The sequence below is a fragment of the Salvia splendens genome, unplaced genomic scaffold (assembly GCF_004379255.2).
Source record: "Salvia splendens isolate huo1 unplaced genomic scaffold, SspV2 ctg226, whole genome shotgun sequence".
Taxonomy (NCBI): Eukaryota; Viridiplantae; Streptophyta; class Magnoliopsida; order Lamiales; family Lamiaceae; genus Salvia; species Salvia splendens.
The window spans coordinates 182-26,685 of NW_024598862.1; the positions used below are offsets into that span (position 1 = coordinate 182).

General features: G+C 40.6%; 6 protein-coding genes and 1 pseudogene across 7 annotated transcripts; 4 read left to right on the plus strand and 3 right to left on the minus strand.

Annotated features, from left to right (window-relative positions):
- Positions 1-328: 328 nt before the first annotated feature.
- Positions 329-918, minus strand: LOC121789379 (annotated as a pseudogene).
- A 4,323-nt stretch (positions 919-5,241) lies between these two features.
- Positions 5,242-7,942, plus strand: LOC121789378 (glutamate formimidoyltransferase-like). 2 transcript variants are annotated; one of them, XM_042187862.1, is made up of 3 exons: positions 5,242-5,321; positions 5,490-5,902; positions 7,334-7,942. In XM_042187862.1, exons 2-3 carry the CDS (start codon positions 5,518-5,520, stop codon positions 7,849-7,851), a joined length of 903 nt encoding a protein of 300 aa, XP_042043796.1. In that variant the 5' UTR covers positions 5,242-5,321; positions 5,490-5,517; the 3' UTR covers positions 7,852-7,942. The 2 variants fall into 2 exon arrangements, with proteins under 2 accessions (XP_042043796.1, XP_042043794.1); XM_042187860.1 differs by lacking the exon at positions 5,242-5,321 and having other exon boundaries at positions 5,332-5,902.
- A 2,691-nt stretch (positions 7,943-10,633) lies between these two features.
- LOC121789377 (formimidoyltransferase-cyclodeaminase-like) lies at positions 10,634-12,665 on the plus strand. The gene is made up of 3 exons (XM_042187859.1): positions 10,634-10,773; positions 11,254-11,665; positions 12,043-12,665. The coding sequence occupies exons 1-3, from the start codon at positions 10,747-10,749 to the stop codon at positions 12,636-12,638; spliced, it is 1,035 nt and encodes a 344-aa protein (XP_042043793.1). The 5' UTR covers positions 10,634-10,746; the 3' UTR covers positions 12,639-12,665.
- A 186-nt stretch (positions 12,666-12,851) lies between these two features.
- On the minus strand, positions 12,852-15,944 carry LOC121789376. The gene is made up of 3 exons (XM_042187858.1): positions 14,894-15,944; positions 14,333-14,410; positions 12,852-14,225 (listed from the first exon to the last, which is right to left on the minus strand). Exons 1-3 carry the CDS (start codon positions 15,794-15,796, stop codon positions 13,878-13,880), a joined length of 1,329 nt encoding a protein of 442 aa, XP_042043792.1. The 5' UTR covers positions 15,797-15,944; the 3' UTR covers positions 12,852-13,877.
- On the minus strand, positions 12,982-13,878 carry LOC121789380 (pre-mRNA 3' end processing protein WDR33-like). Its single transcript, XM_042187863.1, has one exon. The coding sequence runs from the start codon at positions 13,876-13,878 to the stop codon at positions 12,982-12,984; it is 897 nt and encodes a 298-aa protein (XP_042043797.1).
- A 2,117-nt stretch (positions 15,945-18,061) lies between the features above and the next one.
- On the plus strand, positions 18,062-18,418 carry LOC121789381 (probable H/ACA ribonucleoprotein complex subunit 1). Its single transcript, XM_042187864.1, has one exon. The coding sequence runs from the start codon at positions 18,062-18,064 to the stop codon at positions 18,416-18,418; it is 357 nt and encodes a 118-aa protein (XP_042043798.1).
- Positions 18,419-18,732: 314 nt separating this feature from the next.
- LOC121789382 lies at positions 18,733-26,151 on the plus strand. Its single transcript, XM_042187865.1, has 4 exons — positions 18,733-19,057; positions 19,961-22,014; positions 25,312-25,436; positions 25,608-26,151. The coding sequence occupies exons 2-4, from the start codon at positions 20,305-20,307 to the stop codon at positions 26,149-26,151; spliced, it is 2,379 nt and encodes a 792-aa protein (XP_042043799.1). The 5' UTR covers positions 18,733-19,057; positions 19,961-20,304.
- The last annotated feature ends 353 nt before the right edge of the window (positions 26,152-26,504 follow it).

Below are 26,504 nucleotides of genomic sequence, written 5' to 3' on the forward strand. Positions count from 1 at the left end.
GGGTCACATTTGGTCCGAATTTGATGGAACCGTTAAAAGTTAACGGTCAACGAATTTTAATTCGATTTTGACCGCATCTCCGCCGTCTGGCTCGCCGGCACCGAGCTCCTCCGCACCAGCACCCCCGAGCCCACCCCTCACGGAATCTCCTGGACCTTCCGCAAAGACATCACCCCTTCACAACAATCAATTCCAGATCATTCTATAGCTATTGCATAACACAAATTAACCAACAATTCATAACTAAAATGGTGAAGTCAACAAATTTTCAATAAACCCTAATTGGTGATTGGTGAACAGAAAGTATTTGGGGGAAATGATTGTTTACCAGCGTATTCACAGATAAATCTTCCGGCGGTGATCAGCTCCGCCGCATAGAGGCCCCAGCCCTTTTTCTCATGTTTTACAATCTTCAACCTCAAATTCACCCCTCACTGAGTCGCCCTGTTGCCGCACAGAGAGTCACACTTGCAACTCGGTCCCGCATTCTAGATTCAAGCAGGGGCAAAAATCATCGCCGCCGCCGCCTTTTGTGCAGTCGCAACCGGTGGTGCCATCGATGCGGAATAGAAAAGGAGAGGGGGGATCGGGTGGGGCGTCATGGTCGGAGCCCCATGGCTGGCGGAAGTGTGTGGTAGTGCGGAGGGTCTGAGATGGAGTGTAGAGAAAGTAGGAGTAGGTGTGGGGGTCGTCGGGGATGGGGTTGTGGAAAGGGATGGGAAGCTTCTCAAAACCTCTGGAAGCGTCGGAGGTTCTGCGGGAAGTTACGTTGGTGGAGCGGTGGTGCAAGGTTTTGCAGGTTGAGGAGATGGAGACTAGCTCGGTGGGATTGAGGTAAGGAATGACGATGGGGGCGCATTGGAAGAATGGTTCGCCGGTTTGATGGTAGTTGATTTTCCGGCAATGTGGTTCCTCCATTGTAGGCCTTTACTCTTTTATTAATCACTACTTACATTCTTTATGAATATCACTCACAATAATTCAACCACCTTTTTTTTATATCAATAATCACTAATATTATTTTGAAGATAAGATCCTTTTTAAACTCATACATTAAACACTTCACTGTTTTTATAAAAACTAGCACTTTAGTACTCCTATGACTATTGTTGAATTATAAAGTAAAAACACCAAAAAAAATGTTTTGAAATTGGGCTTGCATAAAGCCCATTACAACATTTCTAGTACCCAACACAATGGGCGAGGCTGGATTGGGCTTGACCGAAACAACAAGATCCTGCTCGAGTTTCTGCGTTACGACGTCGTTTCCTCTGAACCCTTTCTTCCCTACTCAGTCGCATCATAAATCTGGCTCCATTTCCACTCAGTTTTCTAACCTTCGATCTCCCCAAAAACGAGAACGCGGTAACAAGCAATGGCCACCTCAATTGCCGCCATGACAGCTCGCAGAGCTGCTACTCTCGCTCTCCTCTCTCCATCCACCTCTCGAGCCGCTGTTCTGGTTCCCCGCCGCGGCCTCGCCGGCTCCGCTGGTACTGATCTGAAGCCCTACTTGTTTACGATGATTGCTTCATTAGCGTTGGTGTTTTGATTAATGAATGCTGTACGTCTGATTGAATGATTTTGATTTTGATTTTGAATCTGTTCGGTGTAAATTAGGGTTTTTTTAATTGACATTGTTTTCGAATTTCAGACCCTCATGGGCCACCGAAGGTTAATATTTGGGAAGACCCGATGAGTCCGTCCAAGTGGAAGGAAGAGCATGTGAGTAAAGGCATAAGCTTTTTGTGCCAAAATTATCAACCTTTGATGTAAATGTGTAATTAGGGTTTTTATTACTTTTATTTGATTTAAGATAGATGATCATATGCTAAAATGAATGCATATATGGTGATTAGGACCCTAGGTAGTGTTGGAATTGAATTGATGGAAATAAGAATATGCTATTGAAGATTTATGGAGGATCAGTAATTGAGTAATGTTGCTTGCTATCGTCTGAATTGGGAGATGGAAATTTCGGTAGTCACATATTGTTTCTATCTGCAGTGGTTCTCTTTTATTTAAATTGATTGAGAATCAATTAAAATTTGCCTGTTGGGAAGCTTCAGTTTCCTGGCATTGGGTGCATGACAGAACCTAAGGAATAGGATCAAAGATGTGTTGTGCGTATCTAGGTACTGAATATTCAAAGATGTGTGCGTATCTAGATACTGAATAATTGAACAGCATTTTCCATTTCATTAGCACTAAAGGGATAGCAGGAGACCATCAGTGACTTGTACTGAGAAAATTCAGGATTCCTGAACAGTGTTAAATTATAGTTAAGGGAAAATGAGTCAGATTATAAGTTATTGAAGACACACCTGAAAAGTATGGTTGGATGTAGAGGAGTGGAAGAGTTAGGCATGAATATGTACGCTGGATCTTTATCATGGACCAAGATCCTGTAAATTCTGATTCGACAAATCCTGATTCCAAATTCTTATGAACTCTCTGGTAATTGCAAATGTCAACTTGCTAACTAACCCCCTCAGTTTATGGATTCTTTCACACAATGTGGAGTTAAACAGTTATTTTCTTGACTAATCCACACAAAGTGCATGTTTTTGTTTCACTTGGATAACTCTTCAAGTTTGCCATTGGACTTTATGTCAAGATCACAATTCACTAGTGTCTAGCCTCCTGAGTATGAACTGTTTACTAGTTGTCTAGTAGATTTCATCAAGTTTTGTCTGCTCAGCTTAAATTTGGCTTTGGAAGTGTATTGATTTTTGTACTTGCAAGCAGGGGTCGTAACCTTCACAGTTGTAAAAGTTTGAAATTTATTTGTGATTGCTTGTCCTTTTGCCTTGTAGTTTGTGATAGCGTCTTTAACGGGGTGGTTTACCCTTTTCTACGGAGCTTACAAGGCTTTTAGTGGTGACAAGAAGGACAAATCAGAGGTACGTTTCTTCCTACGAAAATAATTAGATATTGCAACAAGTAATATAAACAAGACATGTTTATATAGAATCTTATATATACATATATTTTGTCATATATAGATATACCCAACATTTCTCTTACGCCCTAGTTGATATTATTTTCTAATGTGCCTACATATCTGATATGTCCTACTTTGATATTCTTTCCTCTCATGTGGCCTACATGTATAATACGCTGAATTTCATATAATCTGCAGGTAGTTGTGGAAACAGCAAAATAGGCTGGAGATTCAAGTCATTGTCATTTTTCTTCTCTTCTAATAATGTGCTTCAACTTATTGTTTGTATGAAGAAAGTTCTTCTCTGCCTATGTAATGATCACTGAGAATGTTCAGCCAACGGAATTCCTGATGTTTTACCTTTTTTTGGAGGAAGAATGAGATTTTCTCTTTCCCTAGTCAAATCAAATTTGATATTTTGGACTAAATAAGAGAGTTGATTACATAAGATGTGTAAGCGTAATATTTAGTATAAACTTAAATTATTCATTTCCGCTTCACGTCTGCAGTCCTGAAACCGAAACCCCTTGAGATCACCCTGCTACCTCTGTGTAGTTATTTTTATCATTTCTACTGCTTCAACAAGACAAAGCAGAAGCAACTAGAAAAAAAAAAACGCAACGCTCTCTCTCGAATGGGTCTCCTTTGTTGACTGCTGCGGCTACTTTCTCTCGGAGATTGAATTTCTGGGCGATCAGGGGCCGTACATCTTGAGCTCCGACCAAGCTTTCCAAGAACGGGCCCGTCGGCCCGTTTCTATTTTGTCGCAGCCCTTTCGGTTGCTCCTCAATCTCGCGACAATCCATCTCACCCGTACCCCTACGACTAAATTTGTCTTGTGTCGCCTCTCTCTTGGTTTTGATGTGATGATTTTTGCAAAATCGAAATTGAGTTTCAATCTGTTCGAACGAGCTGGATGGTGGTCGTTGCTTGGTTGGGCAAACTCAGAAGGAAACTTCCTTGCTGCCAGATTTCCATCCCCAAGTTCAATTTGTTGCAAGTCTAAGCAATTTTCGTTGAATTCTCTATTCCATTTTTGTTGGATTTTTTGTGTTCCATCTTCGATAATTTCAAATGAATTTTTGGTTTCGCAATAGCTGTAAATTCAATGATTTAGGCATTAATTTATCAATTCATTAGAATAATTTTATTGCTTTTTAATTATTGAAATTAATGGGATTGCCATAATTAATCGAGAATTGATTTATTTTCGTTCGTCACTAATCATCAATTCAAAGCAATTATTTAATTAATTAATTTGACTTTTTAATTACTAATCACTAATTCAAAGCAATAAGTTTTAATTAATTAAAATAATTTATAATTTAATGTAGGATATAAGTTTAAATTTGTGCTACTTTAAACCGTAGATGATGTGCAACATGCAGGCCGCAATTGTCAGCATTCTTACTGAGATGACCATAATACCCTTTTAGGGCTTAAGGGCATTTTAGTTAGAAAAAACAAGATAGGTGATTATGTTTAAGGTTATGGTCGTCTGGTGATATTTTTTTTATTAGGGATCTGCAGTGTCACAAACGGAAAAGTTAGGGACTTTTGAGGTAGTTCACTCTAAAAATTATGAGGTCTAGACATTTATACTCCCAGAAAGAGTATAAATAAGTGCAAATAACTTGGGACGCCCAGAAAGAAAATAAGTGCAAGTAGTGCGGGACGGAGGGAGTATTTGGTATCATGCTAGAATATCTCTAAAATGATTTAAGTTTGATTCGTCTTGCATTGTGACACTTTCTTTTATGGTTCCACTTTGTAACTGCCTTTTGTTTTCTTCTTGCTTTCAAGAATAAGGTGAATCAAAATGAATAAATTATAAAAAAATTATGCATTACTTTTTAAGTGATGATAATGAATCTTACATTAACCCCATCATAAGGAAAATGATTTTTTTTATTACGTTCATCAGTTCAAGGCATATTGCTAAAACAAATTAGACAAATACTACAACAGAAAATTCTAACAAGAACAATGATAAACGAAATGTCAAAAATATGATCAGTAATTTGTGTCTGAATTTCGAAACTTTATATAAATTTAATAAATTTATATTCCAAATATTTCTACTTCCATTTAGTTCAAGAGTTTTCACAGAGTAAATTAATAAATGAGACAGTCAGACAGATAAGTAAATTATGCATTTATTATTAATTATTTTGTCTTGATATTTAAATCTAGCTAGATTTTACACCAAAAGTTATTTACATGGATAATATGATATAGACAGAGGATTACAAGTGTAAATAGGATAAAGTTTTGGGGTTGAATGTTAAAAATCCAACTAATTTATCTACAGAATATTGAAATCAAATTAGAAATTTCCTTCATCACTCCTTTCTTCATCGTTCCTCAACATAGTTTGGTAAGTAACAGCTGAAGTTTATTGAAGAATGAAATTTCTGTCATATATTTGTGCCCATTTCATAGTCGTCGGTTTCATTTCGCAATAGACAGTAAAATTCACTAAAACTATATCCACAAAAATCTATAATTGGTTGAATTGAATACTTAACATTTTTTGTGCGTGAAGGGTTTGGGTCAAATTTAGGGCTAAAGAGATGCTGAAGCAAATGCTAGCTTGCTGTAAAGTGTATGTATCCGAGAGCAGAAACAAGGCAGCTCTGGAAGCCATTGAAATGGCAGCAAAGCTGATACCAGAAGCCCCCATTATCAACAAATTTGAGGATGCCACTTACAATAGAGTTGGATACACGCTGGTATCTCAAATTGGGCAGGGCCCGGATTCGTCTCCGCTAAAAAATGCAGTCTTTGAGATGGTGAAGGCTGCATTTGAGGCCATTGATCTTGGTTTGCACTGTGGGAGTCATCCGAGACTTGGTGTAGTGGATCACATTTGTTTCCATCCGTTAAATGGCTCATCTTTGGATTGTGTTGCAGGAACTGCAAAGTCTCTGGCTGCAGATGTTGGTGCTGGGCTTCAAGGTTGGCTCTCTTGATCATTTAATTTCAAGTTTTTGTAGGGTTCTGGGGGAAAAGATTTGGTTGTGGTGTATGCATTTGCTTTCTTGTTGCTTGTTGAAATGATTAGAGTTTAAGTGTTGATATCTCTTGAGTTTCTGGTTTGGTGAATGGGGGAAAAGATTTGTTTTTGGTGTATGGATTTGAGTTGAGTTGGTGTTGCTTGTTGATATGATTACGGTTTATGGTATAGGGCTTGTTGAATTTGGTGAAGATGAACCATTGTTGAAGTTGATTATCTTGTAGGTCCCGAAAAGATATGCCTAATGGGGCACGGTTTTAATATAAGTTGTTGGTGTAATGTGAGTGGAGAAATAGTCCCATTGGAGTAGTGTTAGTAACTTGGTAATGATTTAATGAGTAAGTATATTGTTAGTAGAGAAAGTGATGGGCCATGTGATAGAAATACTAGTAGTAAATAAATTGATTAACTGAGGGTAATATGATGTGAGGTAGTGTCTATAAATTGGAAAGAGATTAACTTTTGTGGACGCACCAAAATGACTATTTTTGGGGGACGGAGGGAGTATAATTCTGTTGTGCTTGGTTGAATTGGGGCAGTTTGAATTCATGCTGTAGTTATTCTTGTAGTGTTTATGGCTTAATTCAAACAAAGAGAGGTAAAGAGGCACTGTCTATTTTCAGATTTCACAAGAAACTAGTAATTGATGGTTGGTTATTGTTAAAAATTATCCTCTCATGTTCGCTAATTCTATGCTGAAGTTTGGGAAGAGAGCGCCTTGACATAGAAGGAGGTATTGATTTAAAGGGTATTTGTTGAGAGTTAGTGCAGACTCTAGAAGTCATGATATGATTAAAGCTTTTTGCTTCTGCTGCTTGAGCTTGGTTCAAAAGGTGTGAAGTAGTTTAAGAAGGGCTGCAAGATTTGTAAGTGAGAGATGAAGTTTGCTATTAAGAGTGCGATAATAGTTTAGAGGTGAGATGCTCGATAGAGGTTGACAAAAGAGAGCATCAAAATAGCATCTATTGAGATGATAGGAGATTTGCTCACTGGTTCAGAGAAGTTGATAATGGCATTAGTGAGAAAATTTAAATCGAAGGTATGCAAATTGCGATAATGTAAATTCTGGTTATAGACATTGCTTGCTATAGTCGAATTGTAGACGTGAAATAGAGAATTTTGTCATCTTTTATTGGCTAGTGCAGCATATGAAGTGGTGTTCATATTTTTGTTACGGCGTGTTGCTTCTTTTCGTTTTTACTCTCCTTCAATGGAATGAACTTAGATCATCATTTTTTTGAAGTTGCTAAAATAGTAGTACTAACTTTTATCAGAAATACTAATATCTATTGATCATAATGAAAATTATCTTTTTGTTTCCTCATCGCATCAACCTTTTTCTGCTGTTGATGGATATTATACATAGCCTGCAGTGGCTACCTTCTTGTACGGAGCTGCACACGCTGAGGGAAGGTCCCTCGACACGATCAGAAGGGAGCTCGGCTACTTCAAGCCGAACGAAGATGGGAATCAGTGGGTAGGCAGCCTCCAGTCCGAGGCACTGCAGCTGAAACCCGACGATGGCCCTCCTCGTGCTGTGATGAGGAAAGGCGTCGTTGTCATTGGAGCCACAGAGTGGGTCGACAACTACAATGTCCCCATTTTCTCGACCGAAATGGCTGCAGTTCGGAGAATAGCAAAGAGGGTGAGTGGCAGAGGCGGCGGGTTTCCATCCGTGCAGTCCATGGCTCTAGCTCATGGTAAAGGGATGATCGAGGTGGCGTGCAACCTGCTGGAAACGAGCAAAGCTGATGGCGAGGATGTGCAGCAAGCAGTCGAGCGGCTCGGCAGGGAAGAAGGTATGGAGGTTGGAGAGGGATACTATACTGATCTTTCACAGAGCAAGATCATTGAGAGTTATTTTAAGTTGGCTGAACTTGCTTCCAAGTAGATTTGCAGAAGAGCAAGAAATTGCAGTTTGGTATATTGCTGGCTTGTGTAATGATTTTCATAATTCTATTTTGATTCATTCTTGAATACTATTTTATGTTGTATTCTTTATTTTGTGTTAGTAGTATTTTATTTTACGGGAAGATATCCCTAAAATCATAATCTTTGACCAGAATTTATATTTATCATGAACTTAAAAACTTAGTCGTAATATTATGAATTTACGCCTTGTAGTAAAATTTCCAAATTGAATTTCATGTGACGCGTCAGATTATTCAAGTGGACAAATCGGTCAATATAAAGAAGACGTTTTTAATAAGTGTAAATGGTGTTAATTTGTGCATTACTCAAGGTTAAAACTTTCTGTTGTAAGATTATAAACGAAGAACAAAAGAAAACTCAAGTTTGTAGAAGATGAAATCTTGTTTTGAGAAATCGAATGAAAAACTCTTATTGATCGAGTAGTGAATGTATACAACTGATTTTTACACACACTATAATGAGTAAACAAACTAACTACTTATACTAGAACTTAAGTGAAAGAGATCTTCACGAAAGTTTGTTGAGCTAGTTCATAACATCTTCCAATGGCTATCTTCCTTTCTCCTTGATCAAGCTACAACTCCGCTGTTGTCTGTAGCTTTACCGTACGCACGCATGCACCCATGCTCATGCCTTGATCAGCCAATAATGCTAACAATTAAATGTAACCGAAATTTCAAATCGTGAGAAATTTACTATACTATACAAACGCATTATTTCTATGATCAAATTTTAAGTTCATATTATTTTATTATTTACTCGGGATGACAGAAATAGTCCTTACATATCACCTATTAAAAAAATACGAAATAATGCGGTCACGGATATGTTCTACAATCATCCAATTAGTTCTAATTTTGAATTCAGATCACAAATTCTAATCCAAATTTGCATTTTCAACATGATTAAAAAAACATAATAGTAGCAAACAAGCACATAACAATCTTTTGGTATATGAATCAACGTCTAGTATTTGCTTATGGCTAAGAATTTTGATATCTAGATTGAAACCGAATCAACAAAATTCTTCAAATCAAATGTCTTCTGATTTTGTAAGCATAAAAATAGTTAATTAAATACCAAAAATCCTAGTGACAAAATGACAATGATGCAAAACGATTTGGATGTGATAGTTTATCTTATCCACCGTTGATCTCAATCACATTTGTATATTCAATTAGACGTCCCAATCTGTCAATCATGTCATATTAGTATTTAATTACCTTTTCTTTCTTATGTTTGTCGTGAGCTATACAAAATGTATAAACAAGGATTTTGCTTTTTGGGATATTGAAAATCTTGGTTGCTACGGAATGTGACGTGTAATTCTAGATAATGCTACAACTAAGCTTAACTTAAATTATTAACATCAGGCTTAGAAAAACATTTCTATTAATTTTTAATAAATTAATTCTATATTTTATATGGCTCAATAATTGCGTGCTATCAAAAGTTTGGATGCCGTAAATAATTGTACGACGCGTTGATATATATTTAAATATTTAATTCAATCATTGTTTCCACAGCTTTTTTCACAGCACACAGAGTGACAGAGTACGATTCACCCTAAGTCCCTAACATACATTTTAATAGAGTACTAGGTGTGTAAATATATTTTATATATACATAAAAATCAAATATTTCATTCCTCCTATTATAAGTTATTAGCATTTTTATTGAATTATCTCATTGTTAAATTGAGCTATTGCAATTTGAGCAACACTAAGTTGGATTCAAGTTTCCCACTTCTATCTTTCTTATATAAAATACTCATTTCATCCACAAAAAATAGTTCCATTTTTGCTATTTTGAAATGCTCACAAAATATAGTATCATTTCAAAAATAAATACATTCTCTCATACTTTATCTAGTTTTTCTCCTTATCATTCTCTTACTTTTTCTCTCTTCTCTCATAATTTACTTACTTTTTTTTTCTGAATCTATCTTACTTTACCAATTTATTACTCCTCTCGTCCCATTAGAAATGAAACATTTGTTTTCAGCATGAAATTTTATATAGTGTTGTTTTTGTGAGTTAATAAGGAGATAATAAAGTAAGAGAGATGAAAAACTAGAGATGACGTCGTTTCCATTTTAGGAAACGATTCATTTTTAATGAGATAACCCAAAAAAATGTTTCATTTTTAATGGGACAAAGAAAATATTAAAACTGGTGCCGTCCATAAATGAAACTCTTTTTTTTGTAAACAAATGGAGTATTCATTAACATTTTTTTCTCTATTTTACTATATTCAACCACTCCACCTAAAATTTTACTAATGGAGTACTCTTTTTTTAAGTACTACCTCCGTCACACAATAAGTGTCATATTTTACCATTTCGGTCCGTCCCACAATAAGAGTCACATTTCACTTTTATTTAGGTAGACCTCACATTCCACTAACCCATTCTACTCACATTTTATTTTATTATAAAACTAATATATATAAGTGGAACTCATAATCCACTAATTTATTCAACCCATTTTTTTAGATTTTTTAAAATTCATGCCCACACTAAATGTGATATTTAATATGGGACGGATGTAGTAACAAAACAGAGATTTTTTCATTTCAAAATGAAAGGTAAAGTAAAACGTACATGAGCAAACTACAAAAATGTCGCAATCAACATATGTTGCATGTGTACTTATTTTAATCTATTATTCCCTACAATTTTATTTTATTTATCAAGAATGACACGTCGAGGTGGAGTGGGTGTTTGGCTAATATATGTGGCATCAATGCTGAGTCAAGAACACACGGATTACACCTCCTGTTCCAACAGATATCAAAGATCATTTCTTTTTCGGTTGATCATTTTCGCAGGAGAAAAGGCTCCACACACAGTGAAATGGATTTTAACCAAACTTTTGATAATGTAAGTTCTCATTTTACTTCTCTGTTTATTTTGCTTCTGTTTTCCTTTTTTTTCCTTTTCTTAAATTGATGTAGTTAAATTTCATTATGTCACCTCTTTCATTTGAGAAGACAGTGTTAGTGAGAACAATGATTTAACTGTAATTATGGATTATTAAAAAAATAAGTCTTAATTTTCTGGGAAGAAAAAAGAAATGAGTGAAACAGAAGAGCAGCTGAGGAACATCCTGAGTAAAAATTCAAATGGAATTTACTCTTAATTTGATGTCAAAAGAAACAAACATTTCAAGGTTTTATATATGCAATTGAGAGTTTAAAAATGTTGAATGTCTGCTTAATGATAATTGATTAATTGATGATTGATGATTCTAGGGTTCATGATTTAGTTCTCAGAAGCTAATGTTATGTTTTCTTTTGTAATATTGAAAAAAACTTCAAAATTAGCTGAAAATTTCCCCAAATTTGGTTACTTTTGGCTTAGGACAAGAAGAAAACGATGAAGCAGTCAATGCTGCTTTGCTGCAAGGTCTACATTTCCGAATCAAGGAATGATGCGGCCCTCGATCTGATCGAGCGGGCAGCAAGGCGCGATGGGGAGACCGTGATCGTTAACAAGTTCAAGGACGATGACTACAACAGAGTACGATACAATCTTGTATCTTACGTTGTTCATGACAGCTTAGGCTGTCCAATCTACACTCCCCTGCAGCAGAGTGTTGTGGCCATGGCTGAGGCTGCCTATGGAGCCGTGAACCTCGAGGCGCACAGCGGGGCCCACCCCCGGCTGGGTGTCGTGGATGATATTGTGTGCCACCCGTTGGCCCGAGCCTCGTTGGACGAAGCTGCCTGGCTTGCAAAGACCATTGCCTCAGATATTGGGAGCAGATTTCAAGGTGTCTTGGTTTTCTCTATATCTTGATGAATTTGGTTGAATCTTGAAAATCTGCCTTGGTGATATTATGATGGTTGAGTTTTGAAATTGTGTCTATTTATTGAGACCTTTTGTCATTAATCTTGAAATTGTGTCTATTTGATGAAGCCTTTTGTTATTGAATCTTGAAAATGTGCCTATTTTGTTTGAAACATTTTGATGCTTGAGTTTTGAAATTGTGTCTATTTATTGAAGCCTTTTGTGATTGGATGTTTAAAATTTGGTTGAAATTGTGTCTATTTGTTTGGAGCATTTTGCAATATGTAACTTCTTAGAATCTTGAAATTGTATCTATTTGTTAAGCATTTCGTGATGTGCTGTTGTTTCAAAATAATGCAGTGCCAGTGTACCTATACGGAGCAGCCCACCCGACAGGGAGGGCGCTGGAGGCCATCAGACGTGAGCTCGGCTTCTACCGGCCCAACTTCATGGGCAATCAATGGGCCGGCTGGGCGCAGCCGGAGATTCTGCCAGAGAAACCCGACTTAGGGCCGGAATCCGTCTCACGGGCTCGAGGAGTTGCGATGGTCGGGGCGCGTCCTTGGGTTTCCACCTACAACGTGCCGATCATGTCCACGGACGTCTCTGCCACAAGACGGATAGCTCTCATGGTGAGTGCCCGGGGTGGAGGCCTTCCCACGGTGCAGACACTAGGGCTCGTTCACGGGGAGGACTCGACTGAGATAGCTTGTATGCTGCTCGAACCGAACCAGATCGGGGCCGACCGGGTTCAGAAACAGGTGGAGCTGCTGGCTGCAGGTTTAGGGCTTGATGTGGAGAAGGGCTACTTCACAGATGTTCCTCCAGAAATTATCATTGAGAGATACATAAAATCATTTCTAATGATTCTTCTCCTTGAAATGGTTTTGTATGTGTTGATTCCTTTTGTCAGTGTATCAAGCCAAATTGAGATGACAGAACTGGAATTTGAATAATGTATGTATGTTCTTGCTTTACATTCTGAGACTACTTTCATTGATGATTCATCTTCAATAATAGGAAAAATAAACATGAAATCACATAAAACAACGAAATCACATTGAAAGGACAATTTCAAGTTTCAACCGATCCCCACTTAAAATTTACTAAAGATAAGAACGCAGGGGCTTAGGGCTGTTGACAATTTTGAGGTTAAAGCTCACAAGAAGAAAAAGTCAACATAAAAACATGATTAAATATTAGATACATGTAAGTTGTAACTACAAGAAAATAATGTTTTGAAAAGGGAAGAACAAAACTTTGGCAGAAAAATTGGGATCTATTTTTCTATAGAATGGCTCAAGAATGCCTGCCACCACCATAACGCCCACGGCCTCTGTGATTCCCTCTTCCACCATGAGGGCCGCTACGACGGCCACCACCACGGCTTCCATTGAAACTCATGGCTTGAGGCTGTGGCTGACCATCTGAAGAAACCTGAGGCTGAACTGCTTGCTCTCCAGCACCATTCAGAGGCAGCGGCGGTGGACCTTGGTGGCCCTGCACTCCAAACTGAGGCCGTGGGGGACCTTGCTGGCCCTGCGCTCCAAACTGAGGCTGTTGTGGACCTTGCTGGCCCTGCGCTCCAAACTGAGGCCGTGGTGGACCTTGCTGGCCCTGCGCTCCAAACTGAGGCTGTGGTGGACCTTGCCGGCCCTGCACTGCAAACTGCGATGTGTTCTGATCCATAGGCCAAGGTGGAATTATCCCACCAATATTTGGTAGTCCAGCCATTGGATTGAAGTTTGGTGGCATTCCTGGTATCATACCGATTTGCTGTTGAAATGGTGCACCAGTCGGGTACAGGTACGGTAGGTTTTGCTGCATCCACAGCATGCCGTTTGGTGGGAGTCCAGCAAGAAGGTTTGCATTTAGCTGCTGATGTTGTGGAAACCCATTGTTCCAACTTCCATTCGGAGGAGGAAATGCTTGTGCTTGAGGCCTATGTGGGAACGAAGGAGGAATCACGCCTTGATCACCAACAGAACCCTGTCTAGAGCCTGAGCCTTGGTGATGACTGTCTTGGTTTGACGGTGTTCCAACACGAGGAGCGAAACGTTGGTCTTCGCCACCTGGAGGAGTTTGTGCAGTAGAATTGTTATTGTTCCAGCTCCTTCTCTGATTCTTCTGCTGTCGTTTCTCCTTCCTCTTGTTATTGGGCTTGTAATCATTCGCACCCCTTTTCTTCATCTTCATCATTCTCCTGTACTCAGCCTCTTTCTCGTCATCTGAAAATTCACCATCCTCAGACAGCTCTTCATCGTTCTCATTAGATGCATCATACCCTTTCTGGTAGAGATTATTGTTATTGAGTACATGATCTGCAAACTCTGCGACAACGAGATCAAGGTGCCTTGCTGGATCCCTGTGGGGACTTCCTCCTCGGAGTTGTATCTCACAATGTAGAAAGGGTTCTTGACGGGCCCAAAGATTTCATCGATAATCCCCAGCGGTGATCTGCTCTCAGTAATCCAAAGAATTGAGCCCTCGTTGAGAGGATCGTGTTTCTCAACTCCTTCCACAATCACTTGGGCGCCAATCATCTGTTCAATGTTAATAATATTACTCAATCCAAGGACAAAGCAAAGAAAACATCATTAACGATTGGCAAAGTATAGTATTTGGTAGCAATGTAGAAAAGATGTTTTACCGACAAAACAGTTCCAACTGGAAGGGTTTCATGATGTGGTTCCAAGGTCACATTAACAGAAGGAACTGGAGGCAGATCCTGCATAGTAAAAAAAGAAAGATTATAACAAACATAAGCTTCGTCCCACGTTTAGGCGCAAACACAACTACAGAGAACAAAACTATGAAAATAGAATGCATCATAAGAAGTGTATGAGCAGGCGTACACGTTCCATTTGTGACAATGGTGTTTTATACCTTCTTTTACATTGCTCGAAATGAAGGTTTTTCACAAAAGACAAGCAACAAAGGGCACCAACAGCTGTGCTTCTTTCTCAAAACGTGTTCAACAATACCTTCACTACCCAATGATCATTTTCTTAGTTCAAGCATAAATCCAAATTTTGACATTCTTTAAACTTTGAAGATTAAAATACATTCAACAATAGTGACCAATATTTCACAAGTTACGCAGCACAACACAATATTGCAATAAACATGACAGATAAATTAGATGGAATTCATGCCTATGTATAGATTCAAAATATAATCCACCACAATTCATGAACACACAATCACAAACCTCAAGCTCATTCTTAGATTTGATTGGTCCGCCTCCACCACCATCCTCATCTTCAATGTCACTCCATGAAACCATCTCTTCTAGCTCCGACATCACAATCTCACCATCCTCCATCTCAGTCTCTGCATCACCACTACTATCTCCATTCTTGCCTTTCTTTTTACCATCATCCTCATCCTCACCACTACTAGACGATGAGGATGATGAATCCGACGTGCTCCCACTCCCATCTCCATCATCCACACTCTCATCAACTTTATTATCATTCCCACTAACTCCTAGCACATCACCATCACTCTTCATACTACCACAACTACCAATCCCCATCTTCACACTCTTCGACTTGTCATCAGCCGCAGTTTCTTCACTTCCATTATTCTCACATTTCAGTGAAGCAACAACTGGAACACTTAGATTTTCTACTGCACCATCTAAGCTCACTTTCCCAAGCTGCTCCTCAATCAAACACCCTAAATCCCCCAATTTCCTCTCACATCCATCACCTCCAACTCCCTCACTACCCTTTTCAACACACTTCTCAACAACACCCCCAATTTCCCCATCTTCCAGCCATAAACCCGACAAAGGTTCCGCCTTTACACCCTCTCGACAAATTTCATCTCCCAAAACATCAAATTCCTTCTTAATATCAACTATTTCATCTCCCAAAACATCGAATTCCTTCTCAACATCAACTAATTCACCTCTCAAATAAGCCATATCCGCACCGGGGCCTTCCGTGAACCAACCGTTGATGGCATCAAAATCGAGAAACGAATCAGAAAACGAAGAAGGGAAATCGTCCAGCTCCGGAAAGAGTAGGTCGGTTGCTCTCTTAGTGACGTCTTCGTTCTCCTCTGCTTTCGCTCCTTCAACAGCGGAACTATGCAAGAAACCAACCATGTTGGGCAGTGGGAATTAGGGCTGTTGAGGTCGATAGGTTCATGATTTTTGTGATATAGCAGATGGGAAATACATATATAGATGCGGAATTGAAGAAGAAATGTGGGCTTTGTATGAAAGAGAGGATTTCCTAAACCCTAGGGTTTAGATGCAGCACGGTTTATATACGATATTTGTTGTGCTCCTCTCAATTTTTGTTTTTACCCTTTTTCCTAGTCGCCAAATTTGTTTTACTTTACTTTCTTTATATATTTAAACTACATCTTCTAAGCATATTTAATCACAGTAAATATTGTGATTCTAAAACATAATTTATAATTTATGTTTCATTTTAATTATATAAATCTTGAATGAGGTTTTTTTAACAAAGCCAAGATCAATTATAGTCTATTCATATAAATATATTAAATTATTTAAGAGTTTAAGTCTTATCAAACATTATTCTTATCCAATGTCCTAATTTTTTAAAATAATTACATTAATAATATTTTATTTTATGTACACATAATATGAGTAGTTTTTTCATTATCTATTGAAATGATCATGCATCCACATTTTTTAAAAATGTTTTAGTCATTGAATTTTACAATCTAGATCTTTAATTTCTATGTATTTATTATGAATACTCTAAATAATAAAAAATAAAAATGACAGTATTCATCGTTAAGTTTTAGTTTGGTTGGCTAGCCCGAATTCAAGCATACAAGATTAGAGTTGGAAACTGATTACCCATTAAAAATTTAATTTGATTACCCCATAAATCCAGTAAAGCTGATTTGAAATCCGATGAGTTTGACATCATAAAAAAGAATAGTAAAGAAAGAAGGCAAAAAAATGAATTTGATTCTTTGAATTTAGAACCATATGAAATTGTCTATTTTGATTCTCAATAGTTAATCCAACAAAGAGTAAAAATTTAGTTGTCCACCTTATTGCTACATGATATGTTCAATCTATTACGCTGCAAAATGAAACAGTAAAAAATAAGAGAAGAAAAAATAATTTATGCAATTATGATTGTTGGACATGTTATAAGTGAATATGTTTGCATCACTTACTTTTTATTCATCGATGAGGTTGTAGGAGATCAAATTTTAAAAAATTTAATATTGTAGTAAAAAAAATAATATACTATGTACAAAATAATTGCGTTCAAACACTCTAATCTTAATTGATCCGAAAACTATCATTGTTTTATACTTTTATTTCCAATATAAAATAATGCAAGATATAATCTAAGATTGAGTTGTGAAATTATTTTAGTTAAGGATCAGCTATGACTAATTATCCCATGATTATTCATTGTGAGATTGAATCTCATGAACTAAACACATTATAAATTTAATCCCGTATACAATCTTGCAAATCGAACACCCCCTTATTCCATTAAATCGGATCGCAATTTTGCCCGATCGGCCGTTCACTAGTTTGGGCTCGGGTCGGACTGGGCCAAGTTTTCTGCGATCCGATTAAACTGTATCAGTAGAGCTCGATATTCTTCTCGAATTTCGTTTTCAAATCTCATGAATCTTCAAATGATCGTCTCTTCAGGGTATCCACTATGGAGTGGACGCGGCTATAGCCGCGTCCACGGGCGGACGGGCTATAGTGGCAAGGTTGTCCGCCCCGGGGGTGGACGCGGCGGGCGTGGCGATGGGGGGCGGACGGGCGATCGCCGGGTGCGCGGGGGGGGGGGGGGGCATAGCCGCGCCTATAGGCTCGGCGACCATAGTGGCGACATCCGCCGCGGCACATACGGCGCCAATTTCAATTTTTTTTTTGTTTTTTTTTCTCTATAAATACCACTCCCCACTACCTATTTTTCACCATTTTCACAAAATCCCTCCACTCACTATTTACACAACCACTCTCTAAAAAATGCACTGAGGAGACGACGAATCACCCGACTCTCAGGAATCGGGATATGGCAGCAATCCATCAAACCCCTCGGGCTATCCTTCGCAGCCATCGGGTTTTGGCGGATATGCTTCTCAGCCGTCGGGCTTTGGCGGATATGCGCCTCCGTCCCAGCCTTGGAGTTGGAATCAATCTCCCCCACCGTGGGCATCGAGTCCACCCCTTCCTCCATCTCAGTCGTGGAGGTCTTCTCCAACTCCGCCACCTTTACAGCGAAATCTGAGTCGTTCCGCATTTGGAGATTACAGACCCAACCTAGACACGCTTCACCAGCCGCGTCCGGGTTCCCCTTTCCAAGCCAGCCAATCTCCGTTCACCGAGGCAGATCAAGACGCGTTTGATACTATGATGGGTCTGCTCAGTTCTGGCATCCCAGATACGCCGACAACACGGGTGGAAACGCCCGTTCCGACCCGAGGAGGTAGCGGCAGTCGGGGCGGAGGCGGTAGGGGCGGAGGCGGCGGTTGTGGCACCGGCCACGTCGGTGGGCGCACGGGCAGCGGGGTCGGCATTCTGAGTGGCGAGGGCAGTGGCACTGGCGGTAGCGGTGGCCCTGGTTCTGGGTCCAACCGGGGCAAGCAATACACCAAAGACGAGAGCATTGCCGTGGCGAAGGCTTGGGATGCTATCACTTCAGATACCGTGGTGGGCACAGATCAGGCCGAGGGGAGCTTTTGGAGGCGCGTCATGTTTGCATACGAGTGATAAACTCGTTGTTTAGCAAGTATTTTGGATGTTTAACGTGAACATTTCAGTGTTTTTGTAGCATACTACTTGAGTTTACACCCATTATTCACTACATAAGTGTTTTGACGAGTTTGTCGAGTGTTTGGACCTAAAACAGGTGAAAATGACTTGAAAACGAGCTTGAAGGAAGAATCGCCTGATCGGGCGCGCTTCAATGCGCGACTTTCGTATAATAGCCATAACTTTCTCATCCGGACTCCGATGGGGGCGTGCAAGATACTCACGCGAATCCCTTTCGAAGACGAAGACAATGCTTTTGGAGGATTCCAGAGAAAACGCCCGACCGGGCGATTTTAAAGGGGAAAACGCCCGACCGGGCGTTTTGGTCGCGACTCCAGAAAGTTCGCCCGACCGGGCGTTTTGGCGACTTAAAATCGCCCGGTCGGGCGATGTGTTCTGTGAAGATTGAATTGCTATTATTTCCGCCCCGGGTATAAAAAGAGACCTAGGTTTTCGACCTCAACACATCATACACGCCCAACAACAGTTCTTGAAGGTTTTGAGAGCGGATTTGTGAGACAAGGAGTCCCAATCTTCAACAAGATTGAAGACGAAGACTAATTGCCATTCAATCCATCCTTGGGAGTATTTTCATTGGTTTTCATGTTTAATTCAATGACTATGGATTATTCTTATGTTTTTGAGTTGGATATGAGTAGCTAAATCCTTTGTAGAGTTTTGGTGAAGACTACAATGAATACTTGTGATTGATTCAATAGCTTTTGATTACCTATGCTCTTTTGATTACCTATGCTCTTGTGATTATTTTGTTTCATTCTTGTGCCTTTCAATTCAATTGCCTAGCTACCAATTGGATATATTGACCTAGTTTTGAGTAATCGAGAGATACCTAATTAGGATTGATAAAAGAATGAACAACACCTAGATAATTTGCATTCGAGAGAAGGAATTCTAGAGTGAGGACTTGAATCTTTTGGGTATAGGAGTTAATTGTGAAGTATTAGAAGGAGACTTCAATATTAATAGTTAATCAACGGGTTGAGTGCACTCGAGAGGGGGCTTAGCCTAGAATAGCGATTTCCTACTAATCCTAGAGACTTCAACGGGTAATCAAAGTTGTTGAGTTGGTTTACATTGTGGGTATTGTAGTCGGATCCAAAGCTCTACCTCGTTCTCTTATTGAAACTTGATCTTTTGTCTCTTATTTTACTTTGTTTATGTTTAATAGTTACGTACCAAAACCAAACCTTTTGATTTGTCTAGATAGTAGTTAACGTCGGTCCGTGGTACTTGAGTTTATACAATTTGTCTCTGTGGGATACGATACTCTTGCTTACTTTATGCTACACTAGCCCCGTACACTTGCGGGAATTTTTTTGTGTTAAAATAAGTTGAGTCAAGTTTTTGGCGCCGTTGCCGGGGACAATTTGTGTTAATTTAGCTCAATATCGTGGTAAAGATAGAGATTACTAGTTTAGACTTTATTGCTTTAATTTTGATTTTATTTTTGAGCTCTCACATTGAGTTTTCTTGTTTTAGGTTGTATGCACACACGCTCTAGGGGTCTACCTTTAGAGCCTATTGATCTTGAGATCGAAGCATCCAACAGGAGGAGAAACGCTTTGAGAAGGCTAAATCAAAGGATCCGAGTCTCTTCTCCGGTCCAGAGACAATCACCTTCACCGGTTCAAGAATCACCGACACCTACTCCGTCACCAGTTCACTCCCCTATTCAGTTTGAGCCACATTCTCCTATTCTGATGGAGAACGTAGAGGGGAATGATGTTCCACCACCTCCTCCAACGAATGCTTAGCTTCAACAACAACTCGAAGACCTGCAAAGGCAGTTAGATCAAAGGCAAAATGTGGTACCTGTCCAAAACATGTATGCCTATCATGGAGTGGCACACCCAACCGTTGGCAACAATGTTAATGCCAACACATTTGAACTCAGGAGAGGATTACTTCAGATGGCTGAGAACAACGCTTTTAGAGGCCGACCCACAGAGGATCCGAACAAGCACCTCACTAAATTCATCCAGATCTGCAACACGACGAAGATTAATGGAGTCACAGATGAACAGATCAGATTAAGGGTGTTCCCTTTTTCTCTGGAGGATGATGCCAAGGATTGGTTAGACAGTATGGAGCCAAACTCCATTCGCACGTGGGAGGCCATGGTTGAAAAGTTCTTAGAAAAATACTACCCACCGAGTGAGGCATTGAAGAGGCAGTCAGAGATCATTTCGTTTGAGATGACTCCCCAAGAGAGTATCCGAGGAGCTTGGGAAAGATTCAAAGGATTGATGAAGAGGTGCCCCAACCATGGGTTGAATCCGACGCATCAAGTCCTAGCATTCTATAGGGGGTGTCTGCCTGAAGCAAAGCGGGAACTAAATTTGAGCGCAGGGGGATCACTGCTAAAGAAGGGAGAAGCAGAGGCCATGGAGGTGATTGAGAAAGTGACCTCTAATGATGAAGGCTGGAACAACGAGAGGAGTAGAGTGCACAGGGTATCCTCTGCCACAGAGAGCAACCATATAGACAACATGTATAAACAGATGGAGCTCCTCCACAAGAAGATAGATCTCATGGGGATGGGACCAGCTATACAGGAGCAGAAAGAGGGTGTAGAGGATGTTAACTACATACACCAAGGGGGCAATAGCTACTATAACAACTCCCGCCCTAATCAAGGGGGTGGAGGTTACAACCATTTCGGGAATAAGGTGCATCCAAATCTATCGTATGGGAATCCCAACAATTCCCTGCAACCACCACCGGGGTTCACAGTTTCTCAAGGGATGATCACTGAGCCGCAAAAGAAAAGTTCAGAGGATATACTAAATGAGTTCATGATACAGTCACATAAGAACATGGTGCATACCAATCAAAGGCTAGAGAAGGTTGAGAATGATGTCCACAGCATGACAGTTCATATGAAGAGCCTAGAGACTCAGATGAGCCAGATTGCTCAAGCTGTGAGCAGTCAGCACAAGCCAGGGCAGTTCCCAGGACAACCAAATGTGAACCCCAAGGATTGCAAGGCAATCTACTTAAGGAGTGGGACAAGCTATGAGAGTCCTCCTATGCCCGAAGTGGAAGCTAAGGAAGCAGCCGACGAGAAAGAAGAAGAGAAGATTGAGGTGGAATCGCCTCCTATGCAACCCGAGGTACAACCCAAGGCAATTGTTTCCCCCACGCCGAAAGAGGTTAAAATTCCTTTTCCTCAAGTGGTGCAAAAGAAGAAGTTGGACGAGAAGCTTGTTAAGTTCCTTGAAATCTTCAAGAGAGTGCATCTCAATATTCCTCTTATTGAGGCTCTCCAACAAATGCCTGGCTACCTCAAGTTTTTGAAAGAAATTGTATCCAAGAAGAAGAGGTTGGTTGATTATGAAACCGTGAATTTGACCGAGAATTGTAGTGCAATCATCCAACAAAAGATGCCAGCCGATACTCACACTAGGCGACGACGGCCCATGGGACAACAGGCCTCTATCCGCAGCGCCAGAGGGGGTAGAAGGGCCTCCCGCCTATCGGCGGGCGCGTCGGGATCGCGCATCCAACAGCCCTCCCCAATCCCACAGCCCACGGTGCAACCCCACGAGGTATTGGCCAATACCATAGACGTGCAGTTGATGCAACAACTGCAAGACGTATGCAAGTCATACGCAGGGGAAACTGACCCGTACTTCAGGAACGTCTACAAGAGGCTCATCAATCAGATTGAGAGTCGACTGGGGTTGGTTGATAATGCGCCTGGGGATACCGCGGCCGGCAGCAGCGAGAGAGGAGGAGCAGGAGAAGAAGAAGAAGAGGAAGACGAGGAAGCCGACTCCGACACCGAGTAGACGGTGGCGGAGTTTTGTAGTTGTATTTTATTTTAATTATTTGTTGTATAATTTTACCGGTTTGCAATACAACGAATATTCGGCCCTAATTACCTCGTATTCTAGTTATTTACACTGCGATTATTTAAATTACACTTGATTGAAACTAAAAATATTTAAAAATGAAAATTGATTATAAAATTTGGGGCTATTGGAAGTGTCCACTATAGTGGCGGAAATAGAATTTTGGGGCTATGGACAATAAAATTGGGGCTATGGACAAAAACTGGGGCGGGGCTATTGGGCGTGTCTGCCTTATAGTGGACACTCTCAGTAGCTCCGCCGACAGCTGTCGGCTCCGGAATTTGTTTCCGGCGGCCCAGTGCGTCGCTTAAAACGAGGGTTAGTGACGCCCACCTCATTTCAGCTTCCACAAAGCTCTCTTCTCCGTCTTCCACCTTTTTCCCCGTCCGAAAGGTGAGCTAATGTCTCGATTAAACGCTGCAAATCGAATTTAGGCATGTGAGCGTTTCAGTTTTGTTAGTGTGATTTGCTGAGTTTGTAAAAATTGTGAAAAGTGTAGAATCTCATGTAAATTTACGAGTTATAGTGTAATTCAGTTAGGGTTGAAGGATTTTGAAGTTCGATGCTAGTTGTTAATCCCTGTAGTGGTTTGTTTAGATTATTAGAGCATCCACTATAAGCGGACGTCCCCAATAGCCCCGGCCCTTTTTTATCCACAATCGTAATTTTTTTGTCCACAGTCCTAAATTTTTTTTCCGCCACTATAGGCGAACACTTCTAATAGCCCCGATTTTTTTTCATTTATTTTAATTCAACTATAAGTAATTAAATTTATCGGACTATATGTAATTATAAAAAAACGGCTATAAGTGAAGAAATTAAAATTAAACACTACATTTTCGTCGTATTAAAGTGGGGGGAAAATTATACAACGAAAATTTAATCTATTGAACATCATAATAGTGTTCACACTGCGCCGCCACCTCCCCTACGTGCCCAAACTTCTTCAACCAAATCGGCCTGGAGTGTGGTATGTGCTGTGCTCCTGCGCATATCACTGAAACGTTGGATCAAATATTCATTGCTCCGTGGTACGCCCATCTGGATCGGCGCTGAGGCAACACCGTTACTTGTACTTGCGCCCTCTTCCGGTGCCCAGCGCTCTGCCACAAATCCTTCATCTTCTATTATCATATTATGCAATATGATACATGTTAACATAATATTCGCGACATCATCTTCGTGTGAAACTCGTGCCGGGCACCGTATAATGGCCCACCACTGTTGGAGGACACCAAAAGCTCGCTCAACATCCTTCCTAGCACCCTCTTGTTTCTGCGCAAAGTATTGTTTCTTCGGTCCCACCGGTTGGCGAATTGTCTTGACAAATACGGGCCACCGAGGATATATCCCATCTGCCAAATAGTATCACCTACTGTACTGCGTGCCGTTGGCTACTAAGTTGATTTCTGGACCCTCACCCCGGCACTCGTCATTGAAGAGCGGCGATGACTGAAGAACATTGATGTCGTTGTTCGAACCTGCAACACCGAAATACGCATGCCAGATCCGCATGCGGTAGTCAGCAACGGCTTCCAGAATCATCGATGGGTGTTTGTTTTTTAATCCAGTTGTGAACTGGCCTTTCCACGCCACCGGGCAGTTCTTTCACTCCTAATGCATGCAATCGTTGCTTCCTAACATTCCTGGTAAACCGTGGATCGAACCGTGCATATCCAGCAGTCTTTGACACTCATCAGGAGTGGGCTTTCGTAGGAACTCCCCACCAAATATTTCCCGAATCCCCTTACAAAACTGCCTAAGCACCGTGAGGCTAGTCTTCTCACCCATCTGTAGGTATTCGTCGAACATATCAGCTGGTTCGGCGTACGCAAGCTGCTGGATTGCAGCGGTGTACTTCTGAAGCGTAGACAGCCCGATCCGGCCAATGCAATCACTCCGGAGGGTGAAGCACCGGTAACGCTCCGCCAAATTCGTCGCTATATGGTTGAAGAGCCGTTGCGACATTCTGAATCGCCGGTGGAAAATCTCGGGTGGATAAAGGGGGCTATCCACAAAGTAGTCCGCCATTAGACGCTGGTGCGCTCCGCTATGTTCTCGTTGGATGGTCCGCCGACGACTAATCGCACGAGGGATCGCGCCCTTCGACACATCCGCCATGCGTTCTGCTGCGTGCGCCGCTTCCTCCTCCTCGGCCTCGTACTGCACCTCTTGAATCAGAGAATTCCACGCGTCGTTCCATAAATCGTCCATTTCAGTCCACAAATTCTAGTGAGAGAAAATATGAGTGATTAAGAGGTGGAATTGTGTGAAAATAATGAAAGTAATGTGGTGTATTTATAGGTAAAAATTGAATTTAAAAAAAAATTAAAATCAATCGCCCGCCTCGGACCGGCGCGCCGGGCACCGCCCTGCTATAGGCCGGTGCGCCTATCGCCCCGCCGCCGATGCATCACCGCGTCCTCGCCCGCAAGTCGCCGATTGTCCGTCCGCCCCCTTTTTTTCGTCCGCCTCTGGGCGGACGTCCCTCCCACTATAGGGCTCCCCGCAGCCGCCCCCTTCTGGGCTATAGCCGCGCCGGGGCTATAGTGGATGCTCTTAGGGATTTTATATCCATAATTATTTACTGATGTTTTAAGTAGTTTTGATGAATTTTAGATTATATCCATAATCTACATTGTTAGCTAATTAGTTGTTGGATTAATGTTTGAATTAGTAGAATCCAACAAGAGATGAATTATAGTAACATCTGATTTGGTTACTACACCAAATGGAGTTTCTAGGGGAGTTAATTACGTTGAGGCAAGCCGGTTCATGTTCTGAATTTTCTCAAGTATGCACCACAAAGAATGCCAGCAACAATTTAGAGCTTTAAATATTCAATCTATGGTAGAATGGTGTATGGACTCCCGCACTTTATAGAATACTGCCCAGCCCATTTTAGGTCTCTTAAATGATTTTTTGATACTCTTTGATTCTCGTGAGTCCTCTTTTTTTTTGTATTGTCTATGTTAGATTGTGCTGAGAAATTTACTTCAACTGTTGTCGTTCGAAACATGTGAAGAAATCATATGGGAAGCATTCTTTCGGAAATTGTTTGATGAGTTGGCTAAATCGTTGACATCTAATAACAATATTATGTTTGTAAGGAAATTTTAGTTTTGGTTTATCCTTAGACTTGTAAGGCTAAGACGATTACATAATCCCCTGTGTTGTACTTTCCTTTCAAGATATAAGTTTATTCATTTGGATGTATAATTTGTGAAAGCTTGTATTGTTGTCCAATACTTTCTTCACTATTTGGAAAACAGGATGTCATTGGCAGCTTCAAAGCTTTTGAGATCAAACTTGTTGATAGAGTTTATGTCCACAAAGGCGGAAAATTACCTTGAACCTGAACCTGGGAAACAAGATTTTATGAGCGCAGATGCTTTGACATTAAAATTTGAGGATGCTATTTTCTTAGAACCAGCATCATCTCCTGCTGCAAAGAAATCGAAGAAGGAAGGTCCTGAGTCATCTTCTGCTGCAAAGAATTCGAAAAAGGAAAAGAATCCCAAGCGACTTAGCACTAGTGCTGCTTTGATAAAAAGCGCTGACCATTTCCAAATCTTCAGATATCCTCTTGGAACAGAGTCTGCAATAAAGGCAATGTTGGAATGTAACATTTTGGTTTTTGTCGTCGACAAACGTGCTGATAAAAAGAATATCAAAGAGGCTGCTATAAGTATGTTTAAGATAAGGGTCAAGAAAGTGAATACTTCGATCACGCCTGATGGGACCAAGAAGGCTTATATCATGCTCCCACCGGATTGCAAGGCTGCGGACGTGGCTAAGAGGATTAAAATCTTGTGAAGATCATACATGTGATCCTGATTCCTGACCTTGCGATTTCGCTCTATGATGGGGTGCGTACTAAACAAGCCCAACAGCAATGACGGCCCATCAGCCCAAAGCCCAAGGAAGAGTATGAGTTCCCAAAGCCCAAGGAAGAGTATGAGTTCGGCATTACCAAAGAGTTCGGCCTCAGCCTACAGCTCGGTAAAAGCCAACCAATCAAGCTCTGCTCTCAGGTCGGCATCAAGCTCTACTCTCAGATCGGCAACCAAAGCAGTTCGGTCTCAGTATTCGACCGAACAAGGAGTTAGTGGACCCATACAGGATTTCCACAACTTCCAACACACCCACTACCACGTGGTGTCAACTCA

What these genes read in the sequence shown, in the direction of transcription:
- LOC121789377 (XM_042187859.1), top strand. Translation starts at nt 10,747, where the DNA reads ATGGATTTTAACCAAACTTTTGATAAT. An exon ending in TTAACCAAACTTTTGATAAT is followed by an intron (nt 10,774 to 11,253) that starts GTAAGTTCTCAT and finishes CTTTTGGCTTAG; the next exon opens with GACAAGAAGAAAACGATGAA. An exon ending in TATTGGGAGCAGATTTCAAG is followed by an intron (nt 11,666 to 12,042) that starts GTGTCTTGGTTT and finishes AAAATAATGCAG; the next exon opens with TGCCAGTGTACCTATACGGA.
- LOC121789380 (XM_042187863.1), bottom strand. Translation starts at nt 13,878, where the DNA reads ATGAAGATGAAGAAAAGGGGTGCGAATGATTACAAGCCCAATAACAAG.
- LOC121789381 (XM_042187864.1), top strand. Translation starts at nt 18,062, where the DNA reads ATGGGTCTGCTCAGTTCTGGCATCCCAGATACGCCGACAACACGGGTG.
- LOC121789376 (XM_042187858.1), bottom strand. Translation starts at nt 15,796, where the DNA reads ATGGTTGGTTTCTTGCATAGTTCCGCTGTTGAAGGAGCGAAAGCAGAG. An exon ending in AATCTAAGAATGAGCTTGAG is followed by an intron (nt 14,411 to 14,893) that starts GTTTGTGATTGT and finishes TTTACTATGCAG; the next exon opens with GATCTGCCTCCAGTTCCTTC. An exon ending in CAGTTGGAACTGTTTTGTCG is followed by an intron (nt 14,226 to 14,332) that starts GTAAAACATCTT and finishes AACATTGAACAG; the next exon opens with ATGATTGGCGCCCAAGTGAT.
- LOC121789378 (XM_042187862.1), top strand. Translation starts at nt 5,518, where the DNA reads ATGCTGAAGCAAATGCTAGCTTGCTGTAAAGTGTATGTATCCGAGAGC. An exon ending in TGTTGGTGCTGGGCTTCAAG is followed by an intron (nt 5,903 to 7,333) that starts GTTGGCTCTCTT and finishes CATAGCCTGCAG; the next exon opens with TGGCTACCTTCTTGTACGGA.
- LOC121789382 (XM_042187865.1), top strand. Translation starts at nt 20,305, where the DNA reads ATGTATGCCTATCATGGAGTGGCACACCCAACCGTTGGCAACAATGTT. An exon ending in CCCCAATCCCACAGCCCACG is followed by an intron (nt 22,015 to 25,311) that starts GTGCAACCCCAC and finishes TGTCTATGTTAG; the next exon opens with ATTGTGCTGAGAAATTTACT. An exon ending in ACATCTAATAACAATATTAT is followed by an intron (nt 25,437 to 25,607) that starts GTTTGTAAGGAA and finishes TTTGGAAAACAG; the next exon opens with GATGTCATTGGCAGCTTCAA.